The 22,301-nt window shown below is 44.2% G+C and overlaps 1 protein-coding gene across 1 annotated transcript; it reads left to right on the forward strand.

Moving 5' to 3' along the window:
- Positions 1-508: 508 nt before the first annotated feature.
- si:dkey-172j4.3 (diacylglycerol kinase delta) lies at positions 509-22,066 on the forward strand. Its single transcript, XM_056575505.1, has 22 exons — positions 509-629; positions 1,648-1,807; positions 2,141-2,249; positions 3,775-3,914; positions 4,322-4,403; positions 4,867-4,958; positions 6,187-6,286; positions 6,563-6,628; positions 6,964-7,165; positions 8,250-8,345; positions 9,264-9,351; positions 9,573-9,680; positions 9,870-9,966; positions 10,143-10,250; positions 10,465-10,578; positions 10,991-11,125; positions 12,489-12,646; positions 14,723-14,837; positions 15,471-15,560; positions 16,155-16,268; positions 16,798-16,909; positions 17,268-22,066. The coding sequence occupies exons 1-22, from the start codon at positions 551-553 to the stop codon at positions 17,303-17,305; spliced, it is 2,403 nt and encodes an 800-aa protein (XP_056431480.1). The 5' UTR covers positions 509-550; the 3' UTR covers positions 17,306-22,066.
- Positions 22,067-22,301: the final 235 nt, after the last annotated feature.

The following is a 22,301-nucleotide window of genomic DNA, read 5'->3' on the forward strand; positions in this document are numbered from 1 at the left end:
AGGAGGAGAGAGAGAGAGGAGAGAGAGAGAGAGAGAGAGAGAGAGAGAGAGAGAGAGAGAGAGAGAGAGAGAGAGAGATGGTGTATATATTTACAGTATACACCGAGGTGTCTCTGATTCAAGATCATCATGAGTTGGTATACATATATGCTATTCATAACATATATTATTATACATATTTCCATGCATAAAGTTTATACACACAGAGGACTGCAGGGTTCCCTGGTGGAAGTCACATGATCTATACATCTTTAGACACATACAGTTAGACAGTCCACACACGCACTCACAGACATCAGAGTCTGCTTGGCAACCACGCACACCAAAGTCTGGTTACCATGGTATTTAATCTGCAGACTGAAACCCAATGTCCTTCAAATGACCTCCACAAATACCAAGCTGGTGTGTGTGTGTGTGTGTGTGTGTGTGTGTGTGTGTGTGTGTGTGTGTGTGTGTGTGTGTGTGTGTGTGTGTGTGTGTGTGTGTGTGTGTGTGTGTGTGTGTGTGTGTGTGTGTGTGTGTGTAGGTACACAACAGTTGTAAGGACCAGATGGGGAAGGTGTGTCCCCTGGGTCAGTGTCGGGTCTCCATCATCCCCCCAACGACCCTCAACAGCATCGACTCAGACGGTAACACACACACACACACACACACACACACACACACACACACACACACACACACACACACACACACACACACACACACACACACACACACACACACACACACACAAATATCATCATACACAAACAAATAGCATCACACACACAAACACACACAAATAGCATCATACACACACAAATATCATCATACACACACTAATATCATCATACACACACACAATCAAATATCGTACACACAAACACACACAAATATCTTCATACACACAAATTGAATCACACACAAACACTAACACACACACACACACACACACACACACACACACACACACACACAAATATCATCATACACAAACAAATAGCATTACACACACAAACACACACAAATAGCATCATACACACACATATATCATCATACACACACTAATATCATCATACACACACACAATCAAATATCGTACACACAAACACACACAAATATCTTCATACACACAAATTGAATCACACACAAACACTAACACACATACACAAAAACACACACACGCACACACACACACACACACACACACACACACACACACACACACACACACACACACACACACACACACACACACACACAAATTGATTCCTAACCACGTACATACACACACAAATAGATGAATACACACACATGGACACACATACAATACATTATATTCAAACAGACCAACATGTCAAGTATGTCCTTCTGTGCACCCAATATAACAGCTAATTACTAAATGACTTAAATTCACCTCTATTTTACAAGGTTAATTGGCGGCCATCTTGGTTCTAAGCGCTAGCAGGGTGGTGGGACTGAATGCGTAAGGTGTACAAGATGGCCTCTAGGTGCAGAAGGCCCGTGTCATGGAGATTCAGAATCAGAAATACTTTTAATACACCTTATTTTACTTGTACACAAAAGTACAATTCTTAGGCTTGGTTCCTCAACAGCCTGAGAGCAGCAGCCACCCGCTCTTTAACATCGTGCCTTTCCCACCAGGCTTCTGGAAGGCCAACTCGGCCTGGTGCTCCAGCCCGCTGCTAGTCCTGGTCAACTCTAAGAGCGGGGACAACCAGGGAGTCAAGTTCCTCCGCAAGTTCAAACAGCTGCTGAACCCCGCCCAGGTGTTGGACCTCATGAACGGAGGGCCGCAGCTGGGGTACGCAACAGCCCCACCCCAACCTGAAGGACCTTCTCTTGGACCAACACATGTTTTATTCCAACCAAATCACTATACAAGCTGAATATGATTAATGTAACTGTCATAGTAGCAGTAATACATCACAATAGTTTTAATATTTCCTTCCATACGTTGGAACTTAAACTAATAACAATTCAAATATTTTCAAATTTCAAAATGAATGACATTTATATGAAAAGCACCTTGCACAGTATTGCCATAGCATTACTGCAAAAAACTGAAGAAAAAAAAAAAGTTGAAACAATTCCTAAACAAAATGCTTGTTATTGAGACCTGTGTGTCCCTCCCCAGGCTGCGTCTCTTCCAGAAGTTTGTGACGTTCCGTATCCTGGTGTGCGGGGGGGACGGCAGCGTGGGCTGGGTGCTCTCTGAGCTCGACAAGCTCAACCTCCACAAACAGGTGAGGACTGATCGGGACAGGTGGGAGGACATCTGTGGACCTGTGGGAGGACAGGTGTGGACAGGTGTGCGGACAGATCAGGACAGGTGTGAGGCCAGATCGGGACAGGTGTGAGGACAGATCGGGACAGGTGTGAGGCCAGATCAGGACAGGTGTGAGGCCAGATCAGGACAGGTGTGAGGCCAGATCAGGACAGGTGTGAGGACAGATCGGGACAGGTGTGAGGACAGATCGGGACAGGTGTGAGGCCAGATCAGGACAGGTGTGAGGACAGATCAGGACAGGTGTGAGGCCAGATCGGGACAGGTGTGAGGCCAGATCGGGACAGGTGTGAGGCCAGATCGGGACAGGTGTGAGGACAGATCAGGACAGGTGTGAGGACAGATCAGGACAGGTGTTAGGGCAAGGGTCGACGGGAAACCCCAGATCAAGACAAGTGAGGAAAGGTGTGTGCAGGTAAATGTAACAGAACAGGTGTGCACACAGAGGTGATAGGTGACTAAGAGGACGGAGAACGTGTGACAAAGCGAGGTGTGGAGGGTTTGGACAGGTATGGATGAATAACGACAAGTGACACAGTTGGCAACAGTCGACCAGATCCACATGACACAAGACACCTCACGGAGATAGCAGCACGCCAGAGGTAGAGGGTACGAGACGCTTGACATGTTAACACATAATTCAATTAGACCGGCTAATTGCCTCGCTCGTTAGCGATCTTGTCTAGCTGTTACTTGGAATTGAATACACGCCACGGACCATTAACGGCCTGATCCACCCAGAGGAACTGTGAGCATGTTAAATCAGTGTGAACATTTACAATATGTCGCTAATGAACCTGGAAATGTCATCGTCCTGGGTGCAATTAAAAACAGTCTGGTGTCGTTGAGTCACCGCCGTGACGACTCTAATGTTTGCTGCCTTTGTTTTCACTTTCTCTTTATTTACACAATAAAAGTCCCCCAGGGGAGACAGGACTTCTTGAGCATGGGAAGACAATGTACAACCAAGCTATTTAGAGGGGATTAATTAAATGTAACCCAGAACCGTTATCACACTGCTGCCAGTCATTTATGTTTGTCTCTGCGTCGGAGCCTGGTAGTGTCCATATTAATGACTTCATTAACTAACATTAAATCTCTCTCTCTGTCTCCCTCTCTCTCTCGATCTCTGTCTCTCTCTCTCTCTCTGTTTGTCTCTCGCTCTCTCTCTCTGCCTCTCTCTCTGTCTGTCTGTCTGTCTGTCTGTCTGTCTGTCTGTCTGTCTGTCTGTCTCTCTCTCTCTGTCTCTGTCTCTGTCTCTGTCTCTGTCTCTGTCTCTGTCTCTGTCTCTGTCTCTGTCTCTGTCTCTCTGTCTCTGTCTCTCTCTGTCTCCCCCTCTCCCTCTCCCTCTCTCGATTTCTGTCTCTCTCTGTTTGTCTCTCGCTCTCTCTCTGTCTGTCTCTGTCTCTGTCTCTCTCTCTCTCTCTCTCTCTCTCTCTCTCTCTGTCTCTGTCTCTGTCTCTGTCTCTGTCTCTGTCTCTCAGTGCCAGTTGGGGGTCCTCCCCCTGGGTACGGGTAACGACCTGGCCCGGGTGCTGGGCTGGGGGGCTCTGTGTGACGACGACGCCCAACTGCTGCAGATCCTGGAGAAGCTGGAGAGAGCCACCACCAAGATGCTGGACCGGTAGGAGCAGGAGGGGGCGGGGCTTGGGCTGAGTGGGCGGGGCTGTGACATCGAAGGCGGGGCTAAGGGCACTAGGATTGTGGTCAGGAATACACAGGTGGTTGTCAGCCAACAGTGGATAGGACAGTGTAGATGTGGATCTGAAGACATGAGTTTGTCTGGTCTCAACTTCAACTGGATTGTGCTCAGACAATCAATTACAACATATTGAAATTGGGGTACAGTGTTACTATGGTGGATAAACAGAGGTCTCGGGGTTAGAGTTGGGCCTTTTATGAGTTGAGCCACATTAGCCTTTTATGTTATGCAGTAAAGCATGATGTGAGGGGACATGATATGTGAACCTCTTGCCACCTCTTCCTGTCTCTCTGTCCTTCTATCTGTCTCCGTGTCTGTCGGTCTGTCAGGTGGAGCGTGTTAACCTACGAGGTTCCTGGTAAGACCTCCCCCGGGGTGAAGGATGAAGATAGCCCAGAGTTCCCTCTACAGGTACGCTACGTCCTGAAACAGAATTGCTGTTTGTTTTCACACGCACAGGTCTGTTTGAGAATCTGAATTTCAAAGGGAAAGCCTTGCGATGTATCTGACTTTTCTTTATTGGATGTCAAACTACTGGAGATTGAGACTCTGAATTTTAATTTTGTATTGATTAATAACATGCCTTGAATGTAGCATTTATATTAATTGTATTCTATCTCTCTCTCTCTCTGTCTTTGTCTCTGCCTTTCTCGGTCTCTGCTTCGCTCTGTCTCTGCCTCTTCCTCTCTCTGCCTCTCTATCTCTATCTCTATCTCTCTTTCTCTTTCCTTTTTCTATCTCTATCTCTATCTCTATCTCTCTTTCTTTCTCTTTCTCTTTTCTTTCTCTTTCTTTTTTCTCTCTCTCTGTTTATTTTTCTCTCTCTCTCTTGCTTTTTTCTCTCTCTCCCTCTCTCCCTCTCTCTCTCTCACAGGTTCACATTACTCAGTATGCTGACTCGGTCGCATCCCACCTGACTAAGATCCTGGACTCGGACAAACACACTGATGTCATATCCTCTGCCAAGTAGGTCCGACCCAAAGTCGAACAAACTAATCCATCAGGAGAGCCAGCGTGCTCAAGCACACATTGTCCTTCTCAGCCAACAGCTTAGGGAAACTTGCCAAAGCTGAAAAAAAATATTCAAAGCTTAAGCGAAAAACAAACATAACAATTTACTTGGTCCTCAAAAACTTTGGTCCAAACTATTTCGTTCCCTTCGTAAACTTAGATCACACAAATGTGTTTAGACGGCTATACACTGACAAATATGACTCAAATAATAATACAAACTAAAACAGGCCTATGCTAAAGAAGTGCAAATGTGTAAGCGCATGTGTGTGTGTGTGTGTGTGTGTGTGTGTGTGTGTGTGTGTGTGTGTGTGTGTGTGTGCATGTATGCGCATGTGCATGCGTGTGCGTGCGTGTTTGTTATGCTAAAGAAGTGCAAATGTGTAAGCGCATGTGTGTGTGTGTGTGTGTGTGTGTGTGTGTGTGTGTGTGTGTGTGTGTGTGTGTGTGTGTGTGTGTGTGTGTGTGTGTGTGTGTGTGTGTGTGTGTGTGCATGTATGCGCATGTGCATGCGTGTGCGTGCGTGTTTGTTATGCTAAAGAAGTGCAAATGTGTAAGCGCATGTGTGTGTGTGTGTGTGTGTGTGTGTGTGTGTGCATGTATGCGTGTGTGCATGCGTGTGCGGGCGTGTTTGTGTGCGTGTGTGCGTGCGCCAGAGCAGGGGGAAGGTGCTGGTGTGTAGGTGTAGCTTGCGGGGGGGACACGTTGTGTAACAGATTAACGATGCTGCACAGACCTGCACACCTGTCTCACTCTTTACCTCCCTCACACTTCCTCTCTGTCCCTCCATCTCGCATCCTGCAAACACTCCACTCCTCCTCACTCTGTCCCCCACAACTCTCTAATCCGTCTCCCTTTACCCTCCCCCTGTCCTCCCCTCCTTTTCTCCTTATCTCTCTCTGCCTTTATTTCTTTAATCGACGTGTTAGCGATTTTATTTTGGTGAGCTTGACATACTTCCAAAAACAACCTTCGCATCTTAACCCATATTGTTGAAATAAACATATTGAAATGAATAACTCTCTCTCTCTCTCTCTCTCTCTCTCTCTCTCTCTCTCTCTCTCTCTCTCTCTCTCTCTCTCTCTCTCTCTCTCTCTCTCTCTCTCTCTCTCTCTCTCTCTCTCTCTCTCTCCCCCTCCCTATCCCTCTCCCCCCCATATCTGTCCCTATGTCTCCCCCCCAGGTTTCTGTGTGGGACGGTGAATGAGTTTGTGGTGGAGGTGGGGAAGGCGTACGAGAGAGCCACGGAGAACAAAGCAGAGGCAGACGTCATGGCCAAGAAGGTGTGTGTGTGTTTGTCTTCATTTCTTGCATATTATATAAAAAGCTTGTGTAACAGTATGCAGTGTAGGTGGATCATGAGAGAGAGAGAGAGAGAGAGAGAGAGAGAGAGAGAGAGAGAGAGAGAGAGAGAGAGAGAGAGAGAGAGAGAGAGAGATTACAGTAGTGGTCATAGTCCGGTGTCAGTGTGTCCCCCTAGCGTTCTACTCTCTAACCGTGTTCCTGTAATAACTCTCTCCCTCTGTCCGTTGGTCCACGTGTCTGTCTCTCTCCAACAGTGTGCTCTGCTGAATGAGAAGCTGGACTCTCTGGTGAAGGCTCTGAGCGAGGAGGCTGAAGCCCAGGTGAGCGCAGCGCACCACGAAGCCTTCTCATTGGCTAACTGGACGGTGGAGCCGTACACATAGGCTCCTCCCTTCCTTGGCCCCGCCCCTCATTGTCATTGTCGCATTAAAGAGCATTGACTCATGTCCAGATGGTTGTGATTTATAGCGGCAACTCTTTCTATCTCTCTTCCCTGCCTCTCTCCATTTGTTCTTGTCCCTCTCTCTCCATCCATCTCTCTCTGGCCTCCCTCCCGCCATATCTATCTCACTCTCCTCCCTGCCCTCTCTATCTTCCATCTCTCTCTTTCCTCCTTCTCTCCATCTCCCCCCCCCCCCCCCTCCTCCCTCCCCAGGTGGTGCCAGCGGGTGCGGTGCCCATCCTGGAGGGCGGCGGTGGAGGCAGCGGCGGGGGCGTGGGCGGAGGCAGCAGCCCCAGCGATGAGAGCGCCGACGGGGGTATGGAGGGGAAGACGTACCGGTCCAAAGAGCAGCTGATGCTGCGGGCCAACAGCCTGAAGAAGGCCCTGCGGCAGATCATCGAGCAGGCCGAGAAAGGTACGGGAGCCACGGCAACAACGAGGAGGAGGAGCCGGTCGCCCTGGCAACCGGAGGGATGCTGGTTAGACTCTTCCGGCTCTGGTGTTTTCAGATAATAATAATTAATAATGGATTGAATTTATTTAGCGCTTTTCTGGACACTCAAAGACGCTGACCAGTGTGTAGCTTGGGTGATGCACGGCAGCCAATCTGCACCAGAACGGTCACCACACACCAGCTTGAGGTGGAGAGTGAGGGAACTAATGAGTCAGCCAATTCCCTCACTCTCCACCTCAAGCTGGTGTGTGGTGAGTGTTCTGGCGCAGATTGGCTGCCGTGCTTCACCCAAGCTACACACTGGTGGTAGTTAATGAGGTCCCCCCCTTCATTGTAAAGCGTCTTTGAGTGTCTAGAAATGCGCTATATAAATTCAATCTATTATTATTATTATTATAATTATACAGGAGGATGATTAGGGGGCCAGATTGAATGAGCCTGGATGGGCAGTTTTAGACAGGACACCGGGGAAACCACTACTCTTTGCGATAAGTGCCCTGGGATCTTTTATGACCTCAGCGACTCAGATACACAATGCTGTATTAAGCCTGTGAGGATATTGTTTCAGTTCTTCTCATTCAAAGGACAATCATTTCAGTTTGAAATATGGATGGTACAATGAGGCATGTATCAATTATAATATAATATATAAAAACGAAAGTGTTGAGGTGTCTTTGAGCAAGGTGCATAACCTCCAACTGCTCCTAAGCAGCTGGTGGCCATTCTTACATAAGAGAAGGAGTGGCGTGGAGATCAGCATAACGAATGGCTTGGTTAGGTTTTGTCAGCACTGATAATTAAATCACTCATGTCATGAGTCACGTCTTTGTAAATGTTGCAACAAAGGTTATATACGATAGAAGTGCTATAAAACACACGCACACACACACTAAATAGACACTGTCAACCACATACCAAGCCTCTAGCAATATGTACACATATTCATTTGTGTGTGTTTGTACGCTTGTGCGTGGGTCTGTCTGTGTGTACGCTTGTGCGTGTGTCTGTGTGTGTGCGCATGTGTGTATGTGTGTGTGCTTGCTAGTGGTGGATGAGCAGAACAAGCACACCAAGCTGCAGAAACAGTCTACCTCCATGAAGAGAGAGAACAGTGAACAGGATTTGAAGGACTCTGAGCTGCGTGAGTCTACCCCTTCCCCTCCTCCCTATCCCGGCTCTCACTACACTCGGGCCTCTGAAGAATACAATTAGGAAGTGGGGCTCATTTAAAATGACTGATAAAGTCATTAAAAAATGTAAAATAAAGTAATTTATGTACACGCAATACACATAGACATACAGATACATCAAAGGATACACAACAGACACATAATTATGAATCCATACTCTCACTGTGTGTCTGTCTCTGCTTTAGCTCCTAGACTGGCTTTGGCTTTAGTTGCTAGCCTAGTCATTTAGAATCCCTTCTTAAGTTAGTCCTCTTTGGGACTTATCTAGTGCCTAAGTTAGTCTTCATGAGTTTAAGAGAGTCCTCATTAGACTAGCGGAAGCAAGTGATGCCTAGCATTTTCTAAACCACTGCTTAGGTTGGCGTTGCCTATTTGCATTATGTGGTCGACGTTAGAACTGAACAGCCTGTATCAAACACGTCTTATTGATTTAGCTGTACCAGCGCCCCTGGTGGCCTGCGTGTGTATACGCCCAGGCCTGAGTGAATACCGCATGCTCATTGTGGTAATTTTCCACGCCCGTTTCGTGGCCTACTTCCAGAAGACGTAGTGTGCAGAGGAGAACCATGTTGGGTGCAGAATATGACTCACTGAGTTTGGATTCAAGAATTGATAGAACACTTTTTAGATTTAGTGTTACATAAATAGCCAAGAGTGTGAAGCGGCTGCAAAACTAGAGAAAATCATACTTTATGTTACGTTTGAAGTTATACATACATAATATACACACGTATTGTTATCATTTGCAACAGTGTCCTCTTTTACAGTTTGTTGAGAAGTTCTCGGTACACAGATTGGAATGAAGTTCCATTTGAAATGAGATGATGACATGATGGATGACCTCATTGACCCTTTGTTCCTGTGTGCAGGTCAGGGGGGGCTGAGCCCCTCCTCCACCATCCTTCTGGAGAAGCCCGAAAGTATCAACACAGTCAGCTTCTTCAACGACGACGCTGTGTAAGTCTGGGTCCGAGCCCTACAAAATAAAAGTACACTTATTGCTAGCCGAATGACGATTTCAAAGTAAAAGACTTGAGGGGATTGTGAGATTTGAAGGGAAAGCCTGTATGTGTGAAAGTGGCTTCGTTGGTGGGGATGGGTTGATTTCAGTGCAAAGGGTTCTGTTTTTTTTTTGGGGTCCCATTTCATTGTGTGCGTGTGTTTGTGTGGGTCTGCAGCCAGTGTTCAGAGAAGTGTGTGATGAACAACTACTTTGGGATCGGGCTGGATGCTAAGATCTCCCTGGAGTTCAACAACAAGAGGGACGAACACCCCAAGAAATGCAGGCAAGACGCAATATACACGCAATAGACAGACATACAGATACATCAAAGGATACACAACAGACACACAATTATGAATTCATATTCTCACTGTGTGTCTGTCTCTGCTCTGTGTCCATGTCTCCCTCTCTCGCTCACTCGCTCCCTCTCTCTCTCTCACCCTGCTGTGTGTCTATGTCTCTCGCCCTGCAGTAGTCGCACTAAGAACATGATGTGGTACGGAGTGCTGGGGACGAAGGAGCTGGTCCAGAAGACCTACAAGAACCTGGAGCAGAGGGTCCAACTAGAGGTACACACACGCACGCACGCACGCACGCACGCACGCACGCACGCACGCACGCACGCACGCACGCACGCACGCACGCACGCACGCACGCACACACACACTCAGCAACTTACTACATAAGTGGCTGCAACAAGTGAGCATCATTTGTGAACATAGTCTCTCGCCCTCTCTCTCTCCAGTGTGACGGGGTGTCCATGTCCCTCCCCAGTCTCCAGGGTCTGGCCGTGCTCAACATCCCCAGCTACGCGGGGGGCATCAACTTCTGGGGGGGCACCAAGGAGGACAACGTGAGAACCCACAGACATTCACCTACACGTGTACACAAACACACACACACGCATGTAGTTTACACACAGGTTCGAACACACACACATGTTCTTATACTTATGTGCATTACATACACATATTTTTGTGTTTGTATATTTAAACACGTATGCACACACGTGCACTGATGTATGCAGTGTGTTGCGTATAATCTGAATGTGGGACGCGTGGGTGCAGAACTTTGGCGCTCCGTCGTTCGACGACAAGAAGCTGGAGGTGGTGGCCGTGTTCGGCAGCATGCAGATGGCCGTGTCCCGCGTCATCAACCTGCAGCACCACCGCATAGCACAGGTGCCTGCCGTACACCTACACGTACACACAGGCATGTGCTCTGCACGTACATGTACAGACATACGCATGGATACGCAATGCCTGGTGGAGGACACATGCCTTACTGGTTGTCTGTGCTCCTAACTGGTTCTGTGTTCTAATTAGTTTTACCTGGTTTGAACTGGTTCTACCTGGTTCTAACTTGATCTAGCTGATTCTGTGTGGTTCTAGCTGGTTTTAACTAGTTCTAGCTGGTTCTACCTTGTTCAGTGTGGTTCTAGCTGGTTGTAACTAGTTCTAGCTGGTTCTACCTTGTTCAGCGTGGTTCTAGCTGGTTGTAGCTAGCTGTCGCTGGTTCTACCTTGTTCAGCGTGGTTCTGGCTGGTCCAGTGTAGTTGTAGCCTGTTGTAACCGGTTCTCTGTGGCGCTCCAGTGTCGGCAGGTGAAGATCACCATCCTGGGGGACGAGGGGGTCCCGGTGCAGGTGGACGGGGAGGCCTGGGTCCAGCCCCCCGGCATCGTCAAGATCATCCACAAGAACCGCGCCCAGATGCTGACACGGGACCGGGTCAGTGACACCCCAACACCTGTCTGTCTGTCTGTCTGTCTGTCTGTCTGTCTGTCTGTCTGTCTGTCTGTCTGTCTGTCTGTCTGTCTGTCTGTCTGTCTGTCGTTCTGTCTGTCTGTCTGTCTGTCTGTCTGTGTCTGTGATTCCATCAGTCTGTCTGTCTGTCTGTCTGTCTGTCTGTCTGTCTGTCTGTCTGTCTGTCTGTCTGTCTGTGATTCCATCTGTCTGACTGTCCATCTGTGTGTCTGTGATTCCGTATGTCTGTCTGTGTGTCTGTGATTCCATCTGTCTGTCTGTCTGTCTGTGATTCTGTCTGTGTCTGTCTGTGATTCAATCTGTCTGTCTCTCTGTCTGTAAAGTCATCTGTCCGTCTGTCAGTCTTTTGCTCTCACTCCTTCTGTTTCTCTCCATGTCTGTCTATGTATCTGTCGGCTTGGTCTACCTGTCAGTCCATCCTTCTCTAGTTTGTCTTATCATCTGACTGTTTAACAGTCTGTCTTTCTGTTCTTCATGTCCGTCTGTCTTTCTAACCATCTGTGTTTCCATATGTCGGTGTTTTCTTCTTTGTGTTCTTCGCCCACGTCCACTCACCCAGCGGGTGTCTCTTGACTCCTCCGTCGCCGTGGTTACATTAGAGCGTTCGCCAGGAGAAATCCCTGATCGTGTTTACACTCGTGCTGATTGCCTTATTGTTCGGGGTTGGATGTTAACGGTTCACGTAAGAATATGCCGTGATTAGGATAATAACCCAGTTATTTAGATAGTTAAGATCCATTTTGAAGTCACAGATTTATACTAGTGCCTAGTGTAAAATAACCTGGACATATCTGTAGTCAGTGCTGATCTACAGATAGTGATGTTATGAATAAAATCACATCCTGATATAATAAACGCAGGCCAGCCCGTGCCTCTCTCTTTGTTTACAAGAATCGTTCTATTGGCTCTCCCTAAACCCTAGCCGGTGTTACACAGTTGAACAGCCAGTAGAATGTAAAAAACAATGTTAGGAAGTATTTTAAAGTCTCCAAAGTACTCATTGGTGAAACGCTCAACCTAACACATCACTATATAGTCTATGTTTGCGTTAAGACTGACCATGTTTCTTTATTGACCTTATCTATATAATTTGGTTTTGGCTCCCGTTTTGGCCTCCGGAAGAAAAGATAACCACATCTCTATACAAATTGTAGAGCAACTTCCTATGAACATTTCTAAAAAGGGTTAAAATTTAACCAAATTGTTCAAAAATTGTAATCAAAGATTTTACAATATCGGGGGTGAAGGGCAGCAGCTCAGGGAGTGACGGCACGATGTGTAACGAGGTGCCGACTGAACGCGAACTCAACATTCTCCTCAAACCCAGGCTTTCGAGGGCGCGCTGAAGTCGTGGGAGGACAAGAGGAAGATTGACCGGCCGGTTAGGCCCCGCCTTAACTCCCAGCAGTCCATGGAGTACCTGACCGAGGAGGAGTGTGCTCAGGTGCAGCAGCTGGGCAACGTGGCCGACACCCTCATCATCAAGTAAGGTCCCCGCAAACACTGAGAACAACACACACACGCCACACAATATTCACCTAGTGAGGTCCCAAACACTGAGGACAACACACACACGACACACAATATTCACCTAGTGAGGTCCCCAAACACTGAGGACAACACACACACGACACACAAAGGTGAATATTGTGTGGCGCGCATACACTAATCAAACAATTAAGGTCCCCACAAACACTGAACAACACACAGACAGACAGACAGACAGACAGACAGACAGACAGACAGACAGACAGACAGACAGACAGACAGACAGACAGACAGACAGACAGACAGACAGATTTATCACCTTGTAAGGTCCCCACAAACACTGAGGAAACACACAAAAACACACGCATACTTATCTGTTTCTGTGTGTTAGTGTTAGTGTACACACCAGGGACGGCCTTAGAACATTGTTTTAAATGTTGGTAGAACCTAAAGCAGCAACTGCACCAAAAAGTGACAGAGAAACCCAGGATATATGATACGTATATCTTGGTTTTTTTCCTGTGAATGGGCTAAATGTATTCAGCCCAAGCGGAGTAGCGTAAGCTTCCATTCAATTTTGATTGACAGGTATTGTGACACGCCCCCTTCATATGCTTCCAATTTGGGCTAAAGTCATTCAGCCCAAGCACAGTAGCGTAAGCGGCCATTTCATTGTGATTGACCGGTGTCGTGACATGCCCCCATTTGGGCTAATTTCCTTTAGCCCAAGCACAGTAGCATAAGCTTCCATTGACGTTTGATTGACAGGTGCCCTGACACGCCCCCTTCATATGGTTCCCATTTGGGCTAAATTAGTTTAGCCCAAAGGCTGAACATGGACCAGCTAGCACAGTAGCTACAGTACAGTGACTTTCGACCAATCACAGCACAGTAGCGCAAGTGCAGTATGGTGGGCGTTAGCATGAAAATGAACGAAGCAGATTATTTAATTTCTAATCTGTCTTCTTTAATGGCTTTGGAGGAAAAATTGGAAGTGAAGAGATTGGGGACACATCATCCAAACGATGTATATCACACAAATTATTATTATTACGCAGTGCATTACGGAACGCACTGCTTTTACTGAGTGAGGTCAGAATATGGCCGGTAATAGTGCATTTGTAAGCGGGTCAACAACGTTTCGTATCGAAACATTAAAAAAGCATATGTCTAAATAACCCAACATGAAGTGTGTAGAGAAAGTGGCCCCTCTCCCAGCTGCATTTCAGCGACAGGCAGTAACAATAAGGTTCTCTAAGGAATCGGAAATGATCAATTTAATGTTGCATACAACATTGCTAAAGAGGAGTTGCCAATCACCAAATTTAAATCCGAAATTATTCTCATGAAGGAAAATGGATTAAACGTCAACCCGACGTATAGCAATGAGATGGCATGTGCACAATTCATTGCGATAATAAGCGACACCTTAAAGCAAAAGACAGCTGCTGACGTCGGAAACACCACATAGATGTCCTTCATGATTGACGGCGACACAGACGTCTCTACCAAAGAGTGTGTGATCGTCTACAGCCGCATTTTGCGCAAAGGGAGACCGGTCAACATTTTAATTGTTTAATACTTTAAGCACAACAAAAAGTTTTATTTTGCTTAATGGTTTAGTTCGAAATGTTCAATTTCAGTTCAGTGAAGCACTTTAAACACCTTATTTTTCTTTTTATTTATAATTGTGCTTCAAATAAAGACACGCATTTCTCTACACCTTATTCTTGTTTAAAAATCATTCACATTATGTGAAAGTTATGAACAGAGATATAAAAGTGACCTCATGGCGTCCGGAGCCCTGTGAAGTAGGCCTAAATAAATAAATGTAATGCATTCGTTAGCCCACCCAAAATCACCACCAGCCGTCACTTGTACACACTGATACACATTCATTACCAGGGAAGGTCCAAATAAAAAGTATTTAAGTGTGTGTGTGTGTCTGTGTGTACAGTTGTAGTTCATTATCATAGTCAAAAAAATATCTCTAGAACTCTAGTACGTATACTAGAACGCTCGTCTCTGGTTCTAGAATCCTGACAGTGTTGTTTCCGTGACGACCTTCCTCAGGATCCGCGAGGCAGCTAAGAGCCATAAGCTAGTGGAGCAGGAGCTAGCGCATGCCGTCAACGCTACGGCCCTGGTGCTCAGCGAGGCCTTCCCCTCCAAGCCCTCCAGCCCCGAGGTAGGAGCAGGGCATCATGGGAGATTCAAGGTTCAAGAAGGTTTATTGTCATAAGCACAACAATTACAGCAGCAGTCACTGGAGTCTCCTTCAACAATGCAATATAAAAATAAAAAGTGTAAGAAAACACAAACTGGACATGAAATAATTAGAATAAAGTAAAAGTATAATAATAATAGCTGTAAACAAAATAGAATACTGGGCATGAAATAATTAGAATAAAATACAAATATAATAATAACTGTAAATGAAATGGAATACTGTACATGGAATATAAAAATGTGAAATTGAGTATCAATGTGTAATATGTAATGTAGATGGATGAGGGATGGAAGTAGAGATGGATGGATGAAGAAAGAGATTGGTATATCATATCCAGATAGTAGATGGATGGAGGGATGCATGGATTGATTAATAGAAAGTTGGATGGATGGACAGATAGACGGATGATAGAGAGGTAGACGAGCGGACAGAGACAAATAATTGCCAAGAGGACGGATGGATGCTAGACATATATATGAGTTGGTTTCGATGGATGGACTGAATGTATTGACGGACAATGCTAGGCACAGAGGTGGTGGCATGTGTTTGTGTACATGTGTATAGATGTGTATGTGTGTGTCTGTCTCCAAGGGTCTGACCCGCAGCACAGCGGTGGAAATAGTCAACAGCAGCAAGGTGCTGAAGGCAGAGACCAGAATGCTACTGGACGGAAAACTACTGGTGAGCCAATCACACGCTAAGGAGACCGTAGGACTGCATGCTTTAGCTACCGCCGAATGTTTTACTCACAAAGGGCTTTTGGGAATCAACATGAGTATGTACTTTCGGTTATTTTTGTTGAAGGGATTTTAGGTGCAATGATTTGTTAACTTTGTAGAGTAAGGGTTGGGCATTAGTTCAAGAGATGGGTTTGGGTTTAGGTTTGTGAGTTAGAGTTAGAGTTAGGCATTTGAATCTCTCTCTGCGTTCCTCTCTATTGCTCTGCCTTATCTCTCTCTACTCTCATCATCGCTCTCTCTCCTCTCATTCATCTCTCCCTCCCCTCCCCTCTCTCTCTCTGCTCCTCTCTCTCTCTGCTCCTCACTCTCCCTCCCCTCTCTCTCTCTGCTCCTCTCTCTCTCTGCTCCTCACTCTCCCTCCCCTCTCTCTCTCTGCTCCTCTCTCTCTCTGCTCCTCACTCTTCCTCCTCCTCACTCTCTCTCTCTGCTCCTCTCTCTCTCTGCTCCCCACTCTTCCTCCTCCTCCCCTCTCTCTCCTCCTCCTCCTCCTCCTCCTCCTCCTCCTCCTCCTCCTCCTCCTCCTCCTCCTCCTCAGGTGGACTCCCCCGAGGAGGTGGAGCTCCAGACCACGCTGAACAGCCTGAGCACGGAGCTCCACAAGCTGGACGACATCCACTGGATCTGCCCCCTCATGCAGTGCTCCGAGGAGGTAGGTCTCCTGTGTGTGTGGCTGTATGGTACTTAAACCATTGGTTTCCAACCTCTGGCCCGCGGGCCAACTTCGGCTGGCAAATCAGGCAGTGGGAGACTGCTGACGCACTACAGATATTTGCTCAAAAAATTGTAAAGTTCTGAAAGGTCTCTTAACAACTCTTTTACTAACATAGCTTACTACTTATGACTACGTATTAGTAGTTTGGACGCACATACATTCACTGTTACATGGATATTACAGCAGGCAGATGTTTATTGGATATCCACGCAGCAAGCATACGTGATATTGTAGTCTTTTGCGTTAAACGTTCTTAAAAACACTTTAGAAAGGAAAAGGAAAAAAACAAGCACTTGATATAAATGCTTTTCTGCTCAGTCCGATTCATGCAGGGAAAGAGACGCCCTACCACTGTTCTGGGAGTAGAGCTAATCAAGGGTTGATGGTTCCAATCTGAACTCTCTCTCTCTCTCTCTCTTGCTCGCTCTCTGTCTCTGTCTCTCTCCTTATCTCTCTCTCTCCCCAGGACTCTGTGCGAGGCAGCAGTAAGAGCAGCAGTATGAAGCTCAAGATCCTGCCCAAAGTGAAGAAGGACAGAGAGAAGCTCCACAAGCAGAAGTCCAACAGCTCGCTCTCGGGTGAGAGTCCCTCTACATGTTTATGTTCCTTAGACTGCTGTCACGATGTTGAAATGCTTCAATATTTCAATACATTATTAATTATCTTGCATTTTTCATAATTAAATATTAGATCAGGTAGGATTGGTTGAGATAAATTGGTTTATGGGAGAATAGTCGATTTTATTGTAACATTAATTTGATTGTATTGTATCAAATGTATTAAATTAGATTAGATACAACTTTATTAATCCGCCGTAGAAGGAATTTGTTTGTTGATTGCATCAAATTGAATCGGATTAGATTATTGTAAAATGTATTAAATCCATTGAACTGGATTGGATTAGATGAATGTTTAAATAATCCTTTTCTCCGGCAGGTGTTTGGGACTCCAAAGCAGGTGAGGCCGACTCTTAGCGAGGCGTTAACGAGCGCTTTAGAGGTACCTCCTGTTGCCGTGACGACTGCCCGCTGGGAGGGGCCCCTGGAGGTCATCCTGCACATGGGACGGACGCTGTTAGGGGAGTCCCATGATCCACGAGTCTGGCTCCTCTTCCTCCTCTTTTAGCCGACGCAAACCGGCCGGCAACCAGGAAAGAGCCTTTTTGATTCGATATGATTTGATGAGGCACAATGCATCATCACTGCTGGCTTTCTGTCATTGGTCGTGTTTACCCTGCTTGGCCACTCCCCCTCTCTTTTGAAAACGGGGGTATGGCTAAAAAAATTGTTGAACAGCCTTTTGGACATTTTTTCCCGCTCTTTTTGTTGAATCGTTTTAAGACAATTTATTTGAATGAATGTTCTCGTCACCGTAGGAACCACTGAAAATGACAATTAAACAACGGAAAAAAGGAAGAACTTTATTGATATCGTCACCCAGAGCTGGAGAATATCGTAAATGTTGCAAAAAAATATATGTTATATCGAGGAATGTATTCATGTGGACTCGTATTTAATTTGTGAAAAATGATAATGAAAATGTTTTACAGAAGTTCCTACTGTGTGTGGTTTTGACGCGGCCCGCTACTGGCCGCTGTGTGACTCTCGTGGGCCAAAGCTATACAGCTACGCTGCAAAAAAATACAAACTCTCGCTGTAAAGTACTAGTATCCAGCCTTAACATAGGATTTACCATTATTCACTTAATTCAGTGTAAACCTTCTTTGTTATCGCATCAATGCAACATTTATCAGTTTTCGTCACACTTCGGAAAAATACAAACTTTGTAACCACGTTTGTGGTTTTACGAACTGGAAGACAACACTGGATTTATATGACACTGGAGAAAGTGGACGTTCTGCTACGTGAAAACAGATGAAGAAGCCTCAAAGACGAAACATATCGACTTATTTTAACTTCTTTTAACTTTTTCTTTAAACTTGCTCATGGTTGTCTTAATTAACATATTGTATGATTATGATATGACGCGTGATTGGATCTTCTATTGCACTGCCTCTGAGGTATAAACTCGCCCATCTTTAGACTCTTATGCAAAAACATCAGCCATCAATCTCTCCTGCCAATAGCGCCGCTGGTAATCAATAGCTGGGTAATCAATCTGTCTCGTTGTCGCTTTTTGCCGCCTTTCTTTTTACTTGGAATCCCTGCATGCAACCGTCGTACTTGACCAAAGTTACCTCGTCTGCGATTTAGGCCTTGCTGGTTTCGAAATCTTTTCATGGACATCTTAAATGATTTAGTAATTCTGTTTGTTTTCTACTACTAAGTGCCAGAGGGGTGGGGACCAGCACCCAGGGGAGTTATATATTTTGACATGAGGTGACGTGAAAATATAATGTTACTTCATGCTATAGGCTCTTCCTACATGCCCCCCTTCACATATTTAAAACTCTGCATTTTAGGACCATAAACTATTAATAAGATAATATATGGAATAGAATTTTAATTTAAAAAAGTTATATTTAACTGGTTAACCTGTTAGAAGAAGGATTTGGAATTGTTTGAAACTCCTGTACTGTTTTAATTTTTTTTAGAAAGTAAAAGTTGAAGAAATTGATTTTTTCCTATCTAGCTTCTTTCAATTACTAGTTTTGTAAATTTGGGTTTGTGTGCGTAAAAAAGAAATAGCGTAAATGTACTTTAGTTTTTAAACAAACTATATTCCAACTGATTTGCTGATCTGTGATTAGTGGGTAGCTGCGCTAGCTGAGCAGGGATTCAGATTTCCTGCAGTGGTTCTACATGTTAAACTCCATGCCGATAATGATATTGGTCTTCTCTTCAGGCAACTGAAAAGAATGAAAACCACTTTGATCTTTCTGATCTTCACATTAAACTCCACCTCTCTGGCACACAACAGCACCTATATTAGGAGATAAGGTTTGCTTTGCTAATTTTAACTACTAACTTTATGGATTGCACAAGAACATTCTTAGTCATTTCATTGCATAGATATAAGGAAAAATAAGGACGAAATGTATTGTAAAACATGCAGTAGTAAATGTGAGAATGATAGTTCAATGCTATTTGGATGATGAACCCGGGATTGCTGTTCAACGTTTAAGATGTTCTGGCTAAGTCGTCATGGATACCGCATCCATAGCAACTTTACACCTTTTGTATTTCGAGATTAGTGCCAAGTTTAGACAGTGTCCAGTTGAGGTGTGTATATGCGTGTGCGTGTGTGTGTGTGCGTGTGTGTGTGTGTGCGTGTGTGTGTGCGTGTGTGTGTGTGAGGGAACTGTATATTTAAACGTTTACTGTGTCTGCTTTGCACTTTACGAAGAAGCAAACTTGAGGGATGAAACTAAAAAGGATTTGTTTCTTTGTTTCTTAAGGGTCACAAGTGTTTTTTTCATTCAGATTTAAGGATTACAAAAACAATTTAATCTATTTATGATAAATGTGCTGATAAAAAAAGAATATGTGTATATATATATATATATATATGTGTGTGTGTGTATATATATATATATGAATGAATGAGAGAGAGATCTATAAATATTTAGGAATATATTAATTTAATCAGAGGCTGTACACCCATTTCCTTTTTTATAACTTATCTTCAAGCTTAAAATATCCCATTTTACTGCAGTGAGTATATTTATATTTTACTCCTATATAATTCTAACCTAAAATCCATAACTGTTGCACAGAACCAACTTCTGTCTATCACTGTAAACATGATTTAAAATAGCCATTGCTACTGTTTATGTTTATAATTGACGTCTTAAATCATCTTACAGGGGTATTAGTATTGTTTTACAAACCATATTGGCATAAACATATGATAATGTCCTACTTTTTTTGTTACTGAAATTTTGTTAGCAATGTTATCAAGTAAACTAACACCATTTAAAGGTTGAATCTCGTTTAAATTAATGGTTTGACATGTTTAAAGGACCAAACTATACACAACTGGGCAACCAAAAACCGAATTAATTGTCTTTACTTACGGCTATCATCAATAACTCGGAAATAAAGGTTACAGTCGGTGTGTTGTCAAGTAGTTAAAGCAACATGCCGTAGCATTAGCAACAAGTTACCCAAAATGCATAGCAAGACTGGAAACCTTTAAATCCAATATCTCATTATCTTTAAAATATTATTATCTACCGAATCGGCAAAATCACGGCATACATTTACGGATTGTAGGTTTGAATGTCAAACATCTTTACTTGCTGCTGTTGAAATACCATTTCAGCATTAAGACGGTTTTATTGTAACTCTTGTATTCAGGTGAGCCATATAATAATTTCGATACTTTTTGTATTTTCAGAGCTTTACCAATATTGTCACGCTACTTTGCGTAAAAAACATTAGTTTCCTAAGATAAGAAATGGGCAGCCTGTCCTACTGTACAATTTTGGTTATTGTCAATAACTATGACTGATATTTCATGAATGTACCTGCATAGGTTTATTGCACATCTTCAAGTAAACTTTAGAAACAAAGATCATCTTAAAAGCTTCTTAAAATAAGATGTGGGATTATTTTAAACCACTTTTATTTGTTTGTTTGGCTACTCTTAGCTTCAGCTTAATCCATTGTGATCCTTACTCCAAATCACAGAAAACTCTTGAATGTAAAAAGTTTAGGCCTTTAATTCAGTTTATTTCCTTTCATCAAACTTATGTACATTTTATTTCTCCATGTTCATAATTTTTGCTATTAAGATATTTTCTGTATTTATTATTGCCGTTTTGTTTACTAAAAACCAAATTCTCCAAAATGTGTGGAGGAAAATATAAATATTAAAAAAAAAAGCGGAGCGAAAAATCAAACTAATAAACAAACAAACAAACAGCCCCTGGGCCAGTGGAAGTTTGATGATACGTTTGTGCAACATTATTCCATTCACAAACACCTGTGGACTGTAGGGTTGTTGAACGCCCCCCGTCTATCTGAACAGCTGATATATAGCGCTGTGTTAATTGGAGAACGTGTTGACCAGTACTAGGGGGAAGGAAAAGTTGATGTTGCACGACTGTGTACGTTGCCAGGTGTTATATCGTGTTATTGTGTGCAGTGTGTAACAAAGACAAAGTCAACAATTAAAGATTAAATGAAGTATTGAAGTCTCAAAGTACTTGCTTCTCTCACTGATGAAGTTTGTTCGTGTGTTTTATGTGTTACATCATCAGGCCTTCATTTTAAGCCAATTGAAAGCTGAAAAGGCGATTGTTGTCCTTGTGCTCTGATTGTAGTGTGTATTTATTTATACATTTAATATTTGCAGAACACACCTCTCCTGAGTAAAATGCTCATGTAAATCAGCTGATTGTTGCGGTACAAAACACCAATCATTAGATTGGTTTGTGCCAAATTGACAAAACGTGATGGCTGGCATAAGACCATTCTATGAATATAATGTAAAATATGAAATCAGGCTATCCATAGCAAGTGTCTTGCAAGTGACCTTCTGATTAAAGCGCTGGAGGCACTGGTTCAAGTCCTGCATATGCTGAATTACTTTCAACCATGGTCATTGTGTAAACATAATGTCAATATAAAACCCAACCTTTCTCAGCAAGTGTCTTGTTGGTGCAGCGGTAAGACCTGCTCATTGAAATGCTGAAGACATGTTCAACTCCTGCATTGGTTATTCAGATATAGGCATTGTGTAAATTAAATGTAATATATATCCACCAATTAGGTCAGTCTTGAAGGCATGTTGGAATAAGACTGGTAAGACTTGCTGAAGGAGCTGGAGACACAGCTTCAGGTCCTGGTTGACTAGAGTTCCTGGTTCATGTCCCCTGGCAATCAGCTATCTTTAGATCTGTCCAGAGCCACCTTTGGGGGGTTCCCCCTTCTTGGTGGCTGTTTGAGCGGGGACTCGAACCTGAGTCTACAGAGTAGACTCAGAGTTAACCAACAGCTTGCTCCTCTTCCCCACAGAGGTTGACAAATGTATATTGTCTAAGGTTATAAATGAAAGTACAATAGA

This window comes from Gadus chalcogrammus, chromosome 17 (genome assembly GCF_026213295.1).
Source record: "Gadus chalcogrammus isolate NIFS_2021 chromosome 17, NIFS_Gcha_1.0, whole genome shotgun sequence".
NCBI classification, from domain to species: domain Eukaryota; kingdom Metazoa; phylum Chordata; class Actinopteri; order Gadiformes; family Gadidae; genus Gadus; species Gadus chalcogrammus.

Excerpts from the sequence above, each read along its gene's own strand:
- si:dkey-172j4.3 (XM_056575505.1), top strand. The coding sequence starts at position 551 with ATGGGGAAGGTGTGTCCCCTGGGTCAGTGTCGGGTCTCCATCATCCCC. Across the intron at positions 630-1,647 it reads CAACAGCATCGACTCAGACG|GCTTCTGGAAGGCCAACTCG; the intron begins GTAACACACACA and ends CTTTCCCACCAG. Across the intron at positions 16,910-17,267 it reads GTCCAACAGCTCGCTCTCGG|GTGTTTGGGACTCCAAAGCA; the intron begins GTGAGAGTCCCT and ends TTTCTCCGGCAG.